The sequence below is a fragment of the Lolium rigidum genome, chromosome 1, assembly GCF_022539505.1.
Source record: "Lolium rigidum isolate FL_2022 chromosome 1, APGP_CSIRO_Lrig_0.1, whole genome shotgun sequence".
NCBI lineage: Eukaryota > Viridiplantae > Streptophyta > Magnoliopsida > Poales > Poaceae > Lolium > Lolium rigidum.
In genome coordinates, this window is record NC_061508.1 from 15,468,724 (window position 1) to 15,483,297 (window position 14,574).

The following is a 14,574-nucleotide window of genomic DNA, read 5'->3' on the forward strand; positions in this document are numbered from 1 at the left end:
CTGCAGCGCCCATATATGGATATATAGAAATAATTGTCGACATTAGTAATCAGAAATCAGAAGAGCACGTCACTTGATAATCCCAGAACATTGCCATCATAACATTCGAAACTGCAACATCTTAAACAAGTTCTAGTAGGATGGCCAATTACACGCCGCCACCAACACAAAACACACTCCATCCATAAACCCGAACAGAGATCAGACCTTCCGTTTTTTCAACAGACAAAGCCACTTGCTTAAGAGCCTTACTAATGGCGCATTCCAGGATGATAAAGTGAATCTACTGCTACCCACTGCCTCAAAATCTATGTCCACAGTCAGAGAGAGCCGGTCCGACACAGAGCTCAATAACGCTCCTCCTGCTTCACATTCGCCTTCTCCGGCTTCACATTTGCCTTCTCCGACTTCACATTCGCCTTCTCCGCCTTCTTCGGCTTCTCCGGCACCACGTTCACCAGCTCGTACTCCACCTTCGATACGTTGTTGTCCTCATTCACCTTGAAGCCAGCAGGCTCCTCGATCACCTCAATCAGGCCCCACTTGTCCACCGCCAGCCTCATTGTATCCTTGAACATGTCGATCCTGGCATTGCGGAAGATCACTGTGTTCCCTGGCTTCACCATCTCAACTGTTGACAGGAAAATGCCACTCGTTAGATTAGCCTGTGTGCTGCAACTTTGTAAGCAGAGCATTACTATAGACAAGATATTATTCATATAACTTAAATGAAACTAAAATCAGATGAATAAAACATTAACATGTGCGAACTAAACATGAATTTGATTACTAAGAAATATGAAATGGTCAATATGCAGGGATAACAGATTATGTAGTATGGTTTCTATATCAAGAAGTGACAAGCGTATAAACACACATCATCCAGCGGGGTTAAATAACCAGCTTATGGGCGTCCACTATTATTCCCTAATCAACCACATGTGTTATGGATCATCACAGATGAACAACATCATCCACAGTTTCACTTCGATCAAGGCTGGAGGATATGCATCTATGAATCTTACTTTGGAAAATGAGTTAACTTGTCACATGCATGTACCTCCAGCATAAACGACAAATTTACAGATGTTTCAACACGACAGGCAAATCTATCTTGCTTAGGTACATATATATCCCAATGGACATATCTCACATTCAAGTTATTAGTGCATATTATGTATCAAAAATAACATGGCAATAAAATGCTGATGCAGGTAGCTGCAGCTTAAGTGAATTGATCTTGTGCATGACCCTTCAAATCATATATATGCAGCAAGTGAGCTTTCTGCAATGGATGCTAAACCATTTTCCAAAGGGAGAGCTACCAGCATTAGTGTTACAGAAAACCAAACAATGATGATTATACCACAACTAGCCTACACGCCCTTTAAATCATGTACGCACGACTAGCGTTAGAATTACTAGTAAACATGTATCCAAATTAGTTGTGCAAAATTGCTCATGGTCGTACGGTCACTGTAACAGAAGATATAACGCTGATATGGCAACTGCCGTGTAAGTGAATTCGTCTTGCGCGTGTCCCTTTGAATCGTATACGCAACAGGTCAATTTTCCCCAGTGCGAAACAGAAACTGAAACCCAAACAGTTGATGAGAAACAAGCATAAACAACAGAGCAAGCTACAGGTCCCTTGAAATCATACGCACACAATCCAAGCTCAAGGATTTATCCAAAGCAAATGCAAGACTTTTAAAGCTTCCTACCCGAAATGCAAGACTTTTAAAGCTTTCGTACCCCAAATGCAGGACCCAAGTACATCGGTACCAACACTAGCCGCATGCAACAGGAAATCAAATGATGACTGTACCCATCCACTCTAACTGCAAGCAATTGTGTCGATCTCCCCAACAGTCCATAGATCAAGAAGAAGCATGAACACGACAATGCAGCAAGCAGCAAGCAGCAACGGAGAAGCAGATCTAGCGAAGTAAACTTGATCTAGGACGCGTCGTGGAACAAACAAAGTGATATATACGTGGCGGCAGGGAATAAACGTACACGTACGGGCGCGTCTAAAAGGCAGATTCGTTCATGGGACCAATCGTCTAGATGGATGGGGGGATCGGGAGGGAAAGTAGGCGCATACTCTGGTGGTTGCGGGCGGTGAAGAGGACGGTGCCGGTGTGGTCCCCGACGAGGCACTCGGCGACCTGGGTGCGGCGGAAGGTGGTGAGGTTGGGGAGGGGCTTGTCGAGGACGGTGCGGGCGGAGAGGACGCGGGCGACGAGGTTGTTGCCCTCCGTCATGGGCTCGAGCTTGTCGACGGTGGTGAAGACGGGCTTGCGCAGCTTCACGGGGCCGGCGGCGGCGGGGGCGGCGGGACGGGGGCCTGTGCTGCTGCTGCCGGGCTGCGGCGCGGGGCCGGAGGCGGTCGCGCGGCGGTTGGAGGTAGGGCGCCTGGTGGTCGACATCGCCGGAACCCTAAACCCTAGAGCGAGCGCGGAGGTGGTGGTGGTGGTGGCGGTTACCTTGCTGCGACGCTCTAGTCTCGTATATAAAAGAAGGGAAGACGAAGAAAAGGGGAGGGGAAGGGACGAACCGTAACGTGGGCACCAGAAACTGTTACAGAACACGGCCTGCCGTGCTGGACCAGGCCCGAGTTCTGCTTTCTGACTGGGCTGGGCTGTCGTCGCGTAATCAGATCAGCTCTAGTGGGCCGGCCCGATTAAAGCTCAAAGTATCTTCCGCGTCACCGCTCGCTTCTCCCACGGGCCCACCTGGCAGCGGGCTCAAGGAGCACATCACTTCGGCGGTCTTCGCTTCCGCTTCTGTGCAGCCTTTGCCATCAATAGCGTCGTCTCGTCTTCTACACGCGCATAAGGCCTCGCGGTCGGCGGTCTTCCACCCTAGCACCAATCCATAGGGAGTGGCTTCGAAGTGTCGGATACGTCTAGAAGGTGGCACCACGTAGGATACCAACAAGTGGATCCTCACATTGCATCTCTCGTGCTGCCACCGCCCCCGCCCCTCGTTTCAATGCGGAGAGTTCGACGATGCCTTCCCAACAACAACGCAAACCCTCACACGCTTCGACTGTCACTCTCGCCATTGTTTCGAAGGCGCCGGTGGTACCTAGATTTGGTCGTTGGCAACTCAGTGCCACCATTGCTTTTGCATGCCATTCTGGCATCTTCCTCTATACCATCTGGACCGGCTAGCAACTCTTTTTCAACAACCAATGCTGGTTGACTCTATGGGCACACAACTCCAACCGAGACCACCTCACACACAAGGTTAATTTTTGATTGGTTAATTTTTTTTAATTCTTAGAACATAAAGATGATAATGGCAAGTGGCCAAAAGGATGAGAAAGCTCATGTCATTGCAGAACCGCATTGTGCCGGTGCATGATAGCTCCCGCCGGCTCTGAAATATTGGGGCCCCGGTGCAAGACACCAATGTGGGCCCTTTGTATGCAGATGATTTTAGAAGCACTTCTTTTAATTTCCATAGCAACTTTAAAATCAAATGTATATATTGGCAATATTTTCTAACTCTCACTAGGTACAAATTATGGGATGAAACTGAAACAAAACACCTGGTCGTGGAGGTCCGATGCTTGGATGATTGCTTGATGCCTGCTGCGAACTTGTGTCGCCATCGCTAGCACCAGCAATGGCCTTGTTGACTTCACCTTGGACAACCATGTTGGGCGCTGGCTGCTGGCGGAACCCAAAAGGGACTGCAGTCCTTTGCATTTCCTGGTGCCGGCAATCAAATTGAGAGGGAACTAAATCCTACTGAGAATTTGGGAATGAGATTACAGGAGCATAGATACACGTCTCGGACTGAATGAAGAAATGAATTGAATCTGAAATATTTGTCGATCAGGGATTTTGCCTGCCACTAAAAATTGATGAGTAATATGTTGGAAATTAACAGACTGGATTCCTCTTCAATTAATTCCGGCGAAACGACCAGGAATCCTGGAGCGCCATAGGGAATAGGGATGGGAAACAAGGAGGCGACCTGAGAGGGGAAAACGAAGGAGGCCACACGCACGCGGAGATGACGAGTCGCAGGATTGTTCCGGTTGCTCCCTGCAGAATCGTGGGCGCCTTCGTTATGGGCTTAACGTATTCCTGGGTAGGGGCCCCTAAGAGTCGGGGGGCCCAGTGCCGGTGCACCGGTTGCACCTGCTCAGCGCCGGGCCTGCTCCCATCATCAATAGCTCAACACAAGTTGGACGTCTTGCGAGGCACGATGGATTACGATGTTCCTACAACTTCCAAGTTGCATTTCTTTTAGCTTTACTTCTTTTTTCTTCCGTAATTATTATGACGAATATAAATGTATCTGGACATTGAGTCTGCAAAGAATGACAATTTGGTGGAGTCAGCATCGGTCCATTGTCAATAATCATCATGTCATCAGATATTGTTGACTATGAGGATGAATCCCCTACGCTGTCAGTCCAAGCTTGCATTGGACTATCAGTAACATTGCTAGCAGGTGGATCTAGTCAGCACAAAATGGCACACCTTGCTCAGCCAAAATTTCTTGGAAGTTGAACAAGGGTGGATTCTACAGGAGATTCTGAATTTGCACATTCTATAACTCCATATGATCCTGCATCACTTGTTGTTGCACTTGAACCTGAATATGCTGCACTTTTTGCTGGTGGCCAGCCCAATTGTTGCCTCCAAACTGATGATTATTCTGCAGCCAGTTTGCCAGCTGTTGTTGAAATATTTGCTCTGAAGTCATATCCGGCCCATACATTGAATAAGTTGATAATCCAATATTCGATGCAAGAGGAGGAATCCAATGTTTTCGATGATGACGAGCACTTGATGCTTATCTCTTGTCTTCTATGTTAATAAGCGCAATTGAATGCCCCTCCCTGCATAGAGGTTTGAGAGGTCATGAATTCTTGTGTTATCGACTTATCATGCACAACATGATTATCGAAAGTAAGCGCACCACTCCAATGATTTATGCTTAACTGTATGACAAAGCAGTGTTGGCCAAGTTGATTACGAGGTGGTGATCATCCGTGACGAATGCATTACTATGTATCCAAAACAATCCATAGGCGTAAGCTCTATTTGGCAGGCTCTTGGACACCCTCGTCGGAAGGATATGTCCAATTAATGTTGATGGTGCCCTATTTGCCTTGTCAGGCACTGTGATCCAGGGGCATGTGTGTTGCGGCGTGATCACATTAGGAGAGAGTTAGTTGAAACCTATGAAGTAAGAATGGCTCTTTCATTTGCTAGATATGAAGGCTTAGATAATATCTAGCTAGTGACTATATGTCGACGACACGCACATAAATATAAATCTTTGGATCGACTAGGAATTTGATTTGGCGGCCAGAAAAAACAGCCTAGCGTAGCGTCACATGTAGGTGCCTCGAAATCATAACATATCACACACTTTTTCTTTGAAACCGTTGCAAGCGACCTATGTTCCTCATCAGAACACGCACGCACATCCGTTGCGATAGTTTGTAGACGACGCAAGCAGCAATGAGAGTGAGGAAGTGTGTCGTTGAATGGCAAGTGGTGGCTAAAAGGATGGAAAAGCTCATGTCATTGCAGAACCGCATTGTGCCGGTGCATGATAGCTCCCATCATCAATAGCTCAACAGAAGTTGGACGTCTCGCGAGGCACGATGGATTACGATGTTCATATCCAAGTTGCATTTCTTTTAGCTTTACTTCTTTTTTCTTCCGTAATTATTATGACGAATATAAATGTTTCTGAACACTGAGTCTGCAAAGAATGACAATTTGCGGAGAAGAAAGGGGAGATTTGAGATACGGTGCAGGGTTACGGATTTGGGGCAAGGCGAGGTGGAGGATGAGATGAGATGTAGAAATAAATCGACACGTGATGCACGTAGTAGAATACCACAGCCCACAGGCCGGCCGCAATACCACTGTTGCCGGTGCCGGCCATCTACACCTACCAACCAACCTACTACCAGAAGCACGCCATTAATAATACGACTCGTACCGCCTTCCTTCTTCCTTTCTTCTCGTCTTCGTGTTCTCCCCCGACACCACGCAGCCTCGCGCTTCTCGCCTCACGGCACGGCAGCACCCACACAAATCTCGCCCCCAGGCACCGGCCAGCAGCTAGTAGGAGGAGGAGGAGGAGCAAGCCATGGCGCTGTTGGACGGAGGGGAGGTGGACCACCTCGCCGGGGAGAGGGCCACGGCGCTGTTCGACGTCGACGCCATGAAGGTCGCCTGGGCCGGCTCGCGCCACGCCGTCGAGGTCAACGACCGCATGGCCCGACTCGTCGCATCAGACCCTGTAAGAGCATCCATCCATCCACCCCTCCCCAATTCCATTCGAGTCGAGTTTCCCCCACCGTGGGCGATGGATCTCACTTCTCCTGCGACCAATCTCGTCAATTCTCCCTCAAATTAGATTACTGCGCAACCATCAGTTCACCAGCCCGGAGACCACTACCCAGTATTCATTCATGATTATTTGCTGCTACCGCTAATTCGGCTCGATTCGACTAGTTTAGCCTGGCGGATCCCACAAAAATTCTCTATAGCGGCCTAGTTTTGCCTGGCGGATCCCACAAAATTGTCTGCCAATTTCAGACATAATCACACTGAACCTTAATTTCCATTCATTTCCGATCTAGGTGTTCCGCAAGGACACAAGGACGATGCTCTCCAGGAAGGAGCTGTTCAAGGACACGCTCAAGAAGGCGGCACACGCGTGGAAGCGCATCGTGGAGTTACGCCTTACAGGTCCTGCGCCTGCCCAACAACACCCAACCCCAAGCTTTCTCGGCCATTTTTTTTTCTATGTATATATACTCTTCACTGATGTACATCCATGTTCCTTTGTTTTGGATTAACAGAAGAGGAAGCAAATTTGCTGAGGCTGTACGTTGACCAGCCTGGTTACGTTGATCTCCACTGGGTATGTTAAATCGATTCTCTATATATCCTTGTTTCTCAATACATACAACTCTCAAGCATTTGGCTGTTTTTCCCTTGGGTTATGAGCCAGGGACGCCCTTGAACTAGTCCTGCACTGTGTGTGACAAATTGCTTGTCATATAGATGTAGAATTAATTGTCACTTCGAGCCTTCCTTTTAACAACACTTTATTTCAGACATAACTTTGTGGTAGCTTCATCACAATATTTTACCTTGATAACTTCAACTTCGGTGCACTTAAATTATCTGCGATTTTATATGAATTATTCCTTTTTCAGGGCATGTTTGTTCCTGCTATAAAAGGGCAAGGAACCGAAGAGCAACAGCAAAAGTGGTTACCAATGGCGTACAAGTTCCAAATTATTGGATGCTATGCTCAGACTGAACTTGGCCATGGTTCAAATGTCCAGGGTCTTGAGACAACTGCCACATTTGATCCAAATACCGATGAGTTTATTATGCACAGCCCCACTCTGACCTCTAGCAAGGTAATATTTTTAGTCTACTTTGTCTATCTACCACCTCTGTTCCATATTAGTTGTCGCAGATTTGGATGTATCGTACATCCAAATACGCGACGACTAATATAATATGGAACGGAAGATTATTTATTTATTTCAAGATTTTGCTTTCTTAGTTATATTTCCCTAGCATTTTGATTTTTTCTCAAGAGCTTTTGTTTTTGCATGATTCATCATTCTCCCGCCCCCTCTTATGTGCAGTGGTGGCCTGGTGGCCTGGGAAAAGCTTCCACTCATGCAGTTGTGTATGCTCGTCTGATAACGGAAGGAAAAGACTATGGCATACATGGTAGAGCCTTTTGCATTTTATGGAGACGTTTAATTGCGCTCTTCCTTTGTGAACTGTAACTCACTTTCATCCATATTTCAGGTTTCATTGTGCAGTTGCGTAGCTTAGATGACCACTCTCCGCTTCCGGGCATTACTCTTGGTGATATTGGTGGGAAATTTGGCAGTGGTGCATATAACAGCATGGATAATGGTGTTCTGCGCTTTGACCATGTGCGCATCCCAAGGGATCAAATGTTGATGAGGTTTGTTCATGAACATGCTATGTTCTGGCACTTTATGTGTTTACCAAATATAATTTGATATAACCCTTGTAGAAAATGCCATGGTTATTTCTTTCAGGCTTTCTCAAGTTACAAGGGATGGAAAATATGTACACTCAGATGTACCAAAGCAGCTGCTTTATGGTACAATGGTTTATGTTCGCCAAACAATTGTTGCAGATGCTTCTAAGGCTTTGTCCCGTGCTGTTTGCATTGCTGTAAGGTATAGTGCTATCCGAAAGCAGTTCGGTTCCCAAGCTGGCGGCCCTGAGACTCAGGTACTACAGTTAGCCTTTTGCAGTTGACATTTGCTTGTTTTCTTCAGTGGCATGACATGCTTACTCTTGTGTTTTAGATTTGTTCTTGAAATATTTTATTACTCTAGCCAATACTCCCAACTAGAAGCAAAATCAGTCATGCAAAGAAATATAATTAATGACTGCATAACTTCTTACTACCAACAATTGACTGATGTATTTAAACTGTTTCCAGGTCCTCAATTACAAGACTCAACAAAGTAGGCTCTTTCCTTTGCTCGCTTCAGCTTATGCATATAGATTTGTGGGTGAATGGCTCAAGTGGCTATACACGGATGTCACACAGAAGCTGCAAGCTAAGGATTTCTCAACACTGCCTGAGGCTCATGCGTGTACTGCTGGGCTGAAGTCTGTGACAACATCGGCAACAGCTGTACGTATAATCTACTAATTCAGTGATACCTTCAACAATTATACTTGTTTACTGTTTCATACTGATTCTGCAAATGGAACCTTCTGCTTCATCAGTTCATCTTTATCATGTACTACCTCCGTCCCAAGGAATAAGGCGCACGCGTATTCCAAGGCGAACTTTGACCATAAAAATTAAGCAACAAAATCTTGGTTATATTATATGCAATTAGTATCATTGGATTCGTATTGAAAAACACTTTCTAATGATGTTAATTTCATACAAACAATCTTTATATATTTGAAGTAATTCTTAGTCAAACGAAAAGCACGTAAAACGAGGGCGCCTTATTCCTTGAATCGGAGGTAGTATTATTTATAGCATGTCAAACTGAGCTTGAAATTTTCCCATTCTTGTATTTCGACACTAAATCTTGACAATTTAGTTGTGGTGCTATGCAAAGTTTCAAACTGTCCAGTAATAACTTAGTATTAGGATATGCATGTGTAGCCACTTCTATATAATGGATGCATTTCACATGTATTATCATTATCATTATCATCATCATCATCATCATCATTATTATTATTATTATTATTATTATTATTATTATTATTATGTAATAACGCTAGTCTCTCATGCAGGATGCAATTGAAGAATGCCGAAAATTGTGTGGTGGGCATGGTTACCTGAACAGCAGTGGGCTTCCTGAACTGTTCGCGGTCTATGTTCCTGCTTGCACTTATGAAGGAGACAATGTTGTTTTGCTTTTGCAGGTGCTGTTCCTTGGTTCTGATCTGATATCTTTTAGCCTGTTTTTACCTTGGTTCACTTTTGGCAAACAGTATAATCAACACCTTCGGTGTTCACTGCAGGTTGCAAGGTTCTTAATGAAGACTGTTTCTCAGTTGGCCTCTGGGAAGCAACCTGTTGGTACAACAGCATACATGGGCAACATACAGTACTTGATGCAATGCAAGAGTGCTGTAAATACAGGTATTCAGTTAAATCTCCAGGCAGATTCTTTATATTATAACTTCTGCAGCTTTACGTGCCATTTTGTCCAGAGCCTCTTGGGGAATCTATAGACCTTGTGACGATCTTGATACTAATTCATGTATTTATTATTCTCCACAGCTGAAGACTGGCTTAATCCTGCTGCCATAAAGGAGGTGTTTGAAGCTAGAGCGCTGAGGATGGCAGTAAATTGTGCCCAGAACATAAGCAAGGCCCCAAGCCAAGAAGAAGGTTGGTATTACACATGCTGAATTAGAACCATTAAAACAACTAGGCCCTATTTAACAACCCTTGGACAACTACTACTGCCTTGCAGGTTTTTCTGAGCTCTCCCCTGATTTACTTGAGTCTGCTGTGGCCCATGTCCAGTTGATTATTGTGACCAAGTGAGTAGTTCGGCTTTAAAATTGCATTGGAAACAATTGGTTCCTGGCGCTTTTGTATTTCCATAGTCCAGAACAAGTATTCATTCAATTTTCTCCTCCCTATATGATGTAGGTTCATCGAGAAGCTGCAGCAGGACATCATTGGCCATGGAGTGAAGGATCAGCTCCAGAACCTCTGCAACATCTACGCGCTCCATCTTCTCCACAAGCACTTGGGCGACTTCCTGTCGACGGGGTGCATCACGCCCAAGCAGGGAGCGCTGGCAAACGAGCAGCTCGGAAAGCTCTACGCCCAGGTAGGCCAATCATCTCTGCTGCAACCGTGCCGTAACACTTGGGGACGAAAAAATGGAGCTATCGCTGGCTGGATGTCTTACATTGCTACGTTTGGGTGGTGCAGGTGCGGCCTAACGCGGTGGCGCTGGTTGACGCGTTTGACTACACAGACCACTACCTGGCTTCCGTCCTGGGGCGGTACGACGGGAATGTGTACCCCGCGCTGTATGAGGAGGCGTGGAAGGACCCTTTGAACGAGACGGTGGTGCCGGACGGGTACCAGGAGCACCTCCGGCCGCTGCTCAAGCAGCAGCTCAAGCTGTCGAGGCTATGAATGATCCTGAATCTGTCCACGCACGTCATGTTCCGAGTCTATAGCAATAATAGTCAAGGAGAGGTGATTGATTGTTCACTTGTGAAAAATAGCAAGATGGACAGCGATGTTAGAATAAAAGATTGTACCAGTAAACTAGCACTTGAGAGACAGCTGTAGCCTTTAGTAGCAAAGTTGTTACTGTGGATGTGGTGATTCGATTATTATTAATACATTAGCCAGTAATAAGATGATATTCTCTCTGTTCCATATAAGTTGTCGCTGATTTCGTTAAGGATTATAAGGTCAGCACGAATCTCCAGATCATCAATTTGATTAACATAATATGAATTTTACGGCATAAAAATTATATCATTAGAAAGTAGACTATTTGAATTTTTTATTCATATATATTTTATAATATATTATCGTATATTATGTTGGTTGAGTTTACAACTTAGATATACGTGCTGGCCTTATAATAATCCCTAATAGTACTGTACTACTATTTTTGGGGGGAAATAGAGAGCTCTTTATTCCTTAATAACGGATCCCGCCTGCTTAGAGCATCTCCATTCATCTCCCCGACGAGGCCCCCGAACGACGTTTTTTCCATTCGGACGGCGAAATTCGGCTCAGTCGCGCCCCGGTTCCTCGATTTCGTCCGGATTTGGGCCTAAATTCATCCGGCGATCCCGCGCCATCCCCGGCCCCCCCCGGGGAGCGCTCGGGGAGTCCGGACGAAACGAAAATGCGGGAAACGCCGAGGAAACTCCCCGCGCGTCTGGTGGCCCCAACTTGTCGGCGAGGGACACCGATCGTCGTCCTCATCGCATCGTCTTCCGCGCGCTGTAAAAGCCTGCCGCGTAGCTTCAGCATTCGCCGGCCGCGTAGCTTCCACGCGGCGAGTTAATGTCGTCGCATCGTCTTCCGCGCACGCATCGTCTTACACGCGGCATTAATCGCCGGCGCCCACCGCGCCCGCCGCGCCTATATAAGTCGCTCCGCTCGCCGCGACGTCCCTGCTCCGCTCTTCCTCCATTCTCCCTCCACTCACCCTCCACCTCCACCGATGGCGTTCTACGACGACGACGGCGCAGCCAACAACGGGTTCCCCCGCCGATCTCTCCACGCGTGGGAGGGGCACCTCCTCCACCAGGCGGGGTACCCCTGCCCACCGGAAATGAGGCCCCCCGCGGTGGGTGGCGGCTAAGCGCTGGTGGCGTGCCAATCCCGCCGCCGCCCCAGGGCCACGCCCTCGACGTCGCCATCGAGGAGGCGCGGATGGCGATGACGGAGGAAGAACGCGCTGACACGCGCCACCACCCCGAGAACTACACTCGGTGGAACTCTTTCTTTCTCCGGCGGTGGGAGCGCGAACTGGCGTCCTACGACGGCCCGCCACCTCCTCCGCCGCGCAACAACGCCGCGGGTCGCCGGCGTTGGTGGAGCGCCCCGAATAGGACGCTCCACAACGTCCTCGAGCACATCGAGGGCGGCACCTCGCCGAGGCTCACGATGCCCCCTCCATCGAGGGCATCGACCAGCCGCCAACGGGGAAACAGCTGGCAGCCACGGCGCATGGCTGCCAGTTCCTCGTCGTCCAGTTCGGCGGCGAGGTCGATCTCTAGGTCGGCGCCATCCTTGGCGCCGGTTTCCCCGCCGAGCCACCGCACGCGCGGCGGCGGCATCGTCATCCGCGAGCCATCGACGGCACAAGGACGGCGCCGCCCCAAGCGCGAACATGACACCTCCGGCGAACGGAAGCGAAAACCGGCGAAGGTGAAGGTGGAGGAGGACGCCGAGGACGCGGCCATCCTCGAGGCCGTCATCGCGAGGTCCCTCCAGGATCTCGTCCCCGCCGAGAACGCCATGCCGCTCGACCAGGCCTGCGCCTGGTCGAGGGAGCAGGGGGAGAAGGAGGAGGCGGAGCGGCAGGCGAGGCTCCTCCAGGACGTCGCTCGCTACCGACGGCCTGCGACTCCTCCATCCGGCACCGTCGTCCCCGTCGTCGACCTCGAGGCCTCCGACGACGACCTATACAAGCCATCGCCATCCCCGCCTCGCACCAGTGGCCGGTGGGGAGACGCCGGCCAAGGCAGCAGCCAGGCGGCTTTGGCACCGCCGCAGTTCGACGATGATGGCTCCGACGACGATGGCGGCGACTACACGGTGTTCTACCGCCATTTCGGCATGTAGAGCGCCGTGTTTTTATATTTACATATTTACAGTTGTATTCCCCTAGCCGAATTCGAAATATAGTTGAATTCGGTCTCTATGTATGAACTTCGCCCTCTATATAGTAAATATCATTAAATTTAGTCTAAATTCGACCGTTTTATGCGGTAGTTTGTCAAGTTTCCGTTTTTCAAATTTAGATCGCCGTCTTCGCCTGAGGACGCGGCTGGAAAACTACTCCTCCCCACGCCAAATTTACGTCCAATCCGGACGTAAATTTCCCCGGATTTCGGCGTGGGGAGGGCAAACGAGTGGAGATGCTCTTAACCAGAAGACTGACGACGATGAATTCTGGTGGTAAATCTAGCCAACTACTCGTCACCATCAGAGTGCAGACATGCTTTCTAGGAACATGGCGGATACCAAAAAAAACTATCTAGCTCTCCAATTTCTGAAAAAATTGGTGTCACAGCCGAATGAGAACGAGTTCCTGTAAACCTCTAGGCAATCAACTTCCATGACCACTCTTTTGAAACCTCGAAGCCGAGTGAATATAACACCATCCTGTCCTGTAGAGAGAGGGCTTCAGCAACAAGAGTGTCATTAACACCCTCGAAGGGTTTAGTCCACGGTTTCGGGTCCCGGGAGGATTTCGATGCCCCGTGACCCCCGGTACATGACTCTAGCGGCATCGTCAAAACTCGTGATCTCGAGCATTTCTGGCCGTTTTCGTGGGCTATAGTCCACGATTTTCGTGTCCCGGGAGGATTTCGATGCCCCGTGACCCCCGGTACATGACTCTAGCGGCATCGTCAAAACTCGTGAATTCAAGCATTTCTGGCCGTTTTCGTGGGCTATAGTCCACGATTTCGGGTCCCGGGAGTATTTCGATGCCCCGTGACCCATAGTACACGACTCTAGCGGCATCATTAAAAGTTGTGATTTCAAGCATCTATGGCCGTTTTCGTGGGCTATGGTCCACGTTTTCGGGTCCCGGGAGGATTTCGATGCCCCCGACCCACGGTACATGACTCTACCGGCATCGTCAAAACTCGTGATTTCGAGCATTTCTGGCTATTTTCGTGGGCTATAGTCCTCGTTTTCGGTTCCCACGAGGATTTCGATGCCCCGTGACCCCCGGTACACGACTCTAGCGTCATCGTCAAAACTCGTGATTTCGAGCATTTCTGGCCGTTTTCGTCAGCTATAGTCCACGGTTTCGGGTCCCGGGAGGATTTCGATGCCCCGAGACCCACGGTACACGACTCTAGCGGCATCGTCAAAACTCGCGATTTCGAGCATTTCTGGCTGTTTTCGTGGGCTATAGTCCATGTTTTCTCGGTCCCGGAGGATTTTGATGCCCCGTGACCCCGGTACACGACTCTAGCGGCATTGTCAAAACTCGTGAATTCAAGCATTTCGGCCGTTTTCGTGGGCTATAGTCCACGTTTTCGGGTCCCGGGAGGATTTCGATGCCCCGTGACCCCGGTACACGACTGTAGCGGCATCGTCAAAACTCGTGATTTCGAGCATTTCTAGCCGTTTTCGTTGGAGTCCACGGTTTCGGGTCCCGGGAGGATTTCGATGCCCCGTGTCCCCCGGTACACGACTCTGGCGGCATCGTCGAACCTCGCGATTTCGCGCATTTCTGGCCGTTTTCGTGGGCTATAGTCCACGGTTTCAGGTCACGGGATGATTTCAATGCCATGTGACCCCGGGTACACGACTCTA

The 14,574-nt window shown here is 48.6% G+C and overlaps 2 protein-coding genes across 2 annotated transcripts; one reads left to right on the top strand and one right to left on the bottom strand.

Annotated features, from left to right (window-relative positions):
• Window positions 1-108: 108 nt before the first annotated feature.
• Window positions 109-2,432, bottom strand: LOC124667941 (uncharacterized protein At4g28440-like). Its single transcript, XM_047205167.1, has 2 exons — window positions 2,108-2,432; window positions 109-631 (listed from the first exon to the last, which is right to left on the bottom strand). Exons 1-2 carry the CDS (start codon window positions 2,430-2,432, stop codon window positions 348-350), a joined length of 609 nt encoding a protein of 202 aa, XP_047061123.1. The 3' UTR covers window positions 109-347.
• Window positions 2,433-5,970: 3,538 nt separating this feature from the next.
• LOC124684983 (peroxisomal acyl-coenzyme A oxidase 1-like) lies at window positions 5,971-10,935 on the top strand. Its single transcript, XM_047219250.1, has 14 exons — window positions 5,971-6,285; window positions 6,629-6,737; window positions 6,851-6,912; window positions 7,211-7,420; window positions 7,655-7,742; window positions 7,824-7,986; window positions 8,084-8,282; window positions 8,497-8,694; window positions 9,318-9,449; window positions 9,549-9,669; window positions 9,811-9,921; window positions 10,007-10,076; window positions 10,189-10,372; window positions 10,477-10,935. The coding sequence occupies exons 1-14, from the start codon at window positions 6,133-6,135 to the stop codon at window positions 10,684-10,686; spliced, it is 2,010 nt and encodes a 669-aa protein (XP_047075206.1). The 5' UTR covers window positions 5,971-6,132; the 3' UTR covers window positions 10,687-10,935.
• Window positions 10,936-14,574: the final 3,639 nt, after the last annotated feature.

Coding starts and splice junctions, on each gene's coding strand:
- LOC124667941 (XM_047205167.1), bottom strand. CDS start 2,432: ATGTCGACCACCAGGCGCCCTACCTCCAACCGCCGCGCGACCGCCTCC. Junction 632..2,107: donor CACCGCCCGCAACCACCAGA/GTATGCGCCTAC, acceptor TCCTGTCAACAG/TTGAGATGGTGAAGCCAGGG.
- LOC124684983 (XM_047219250.1), top strand. CDS start 6,133: ATGGCGCTGTTGGACGGAGGGGAGGTGGACCACCTCGCCGGGGAGAGG. Junction 6,286..6,628: donor GACTCGTCGCATCAGACCCT/GTAAGAGCATCC, acceptor TTTCCGATCTAG/GTGTTCCGCAAGGACACAAG. Junction 9,670..9,810: donor CAAGAGTGCTGTAAATACAG/GTATTCAGTTAA, acceptor TATTCTCCACAG/CTGAAGACTGGCTTAATCCT.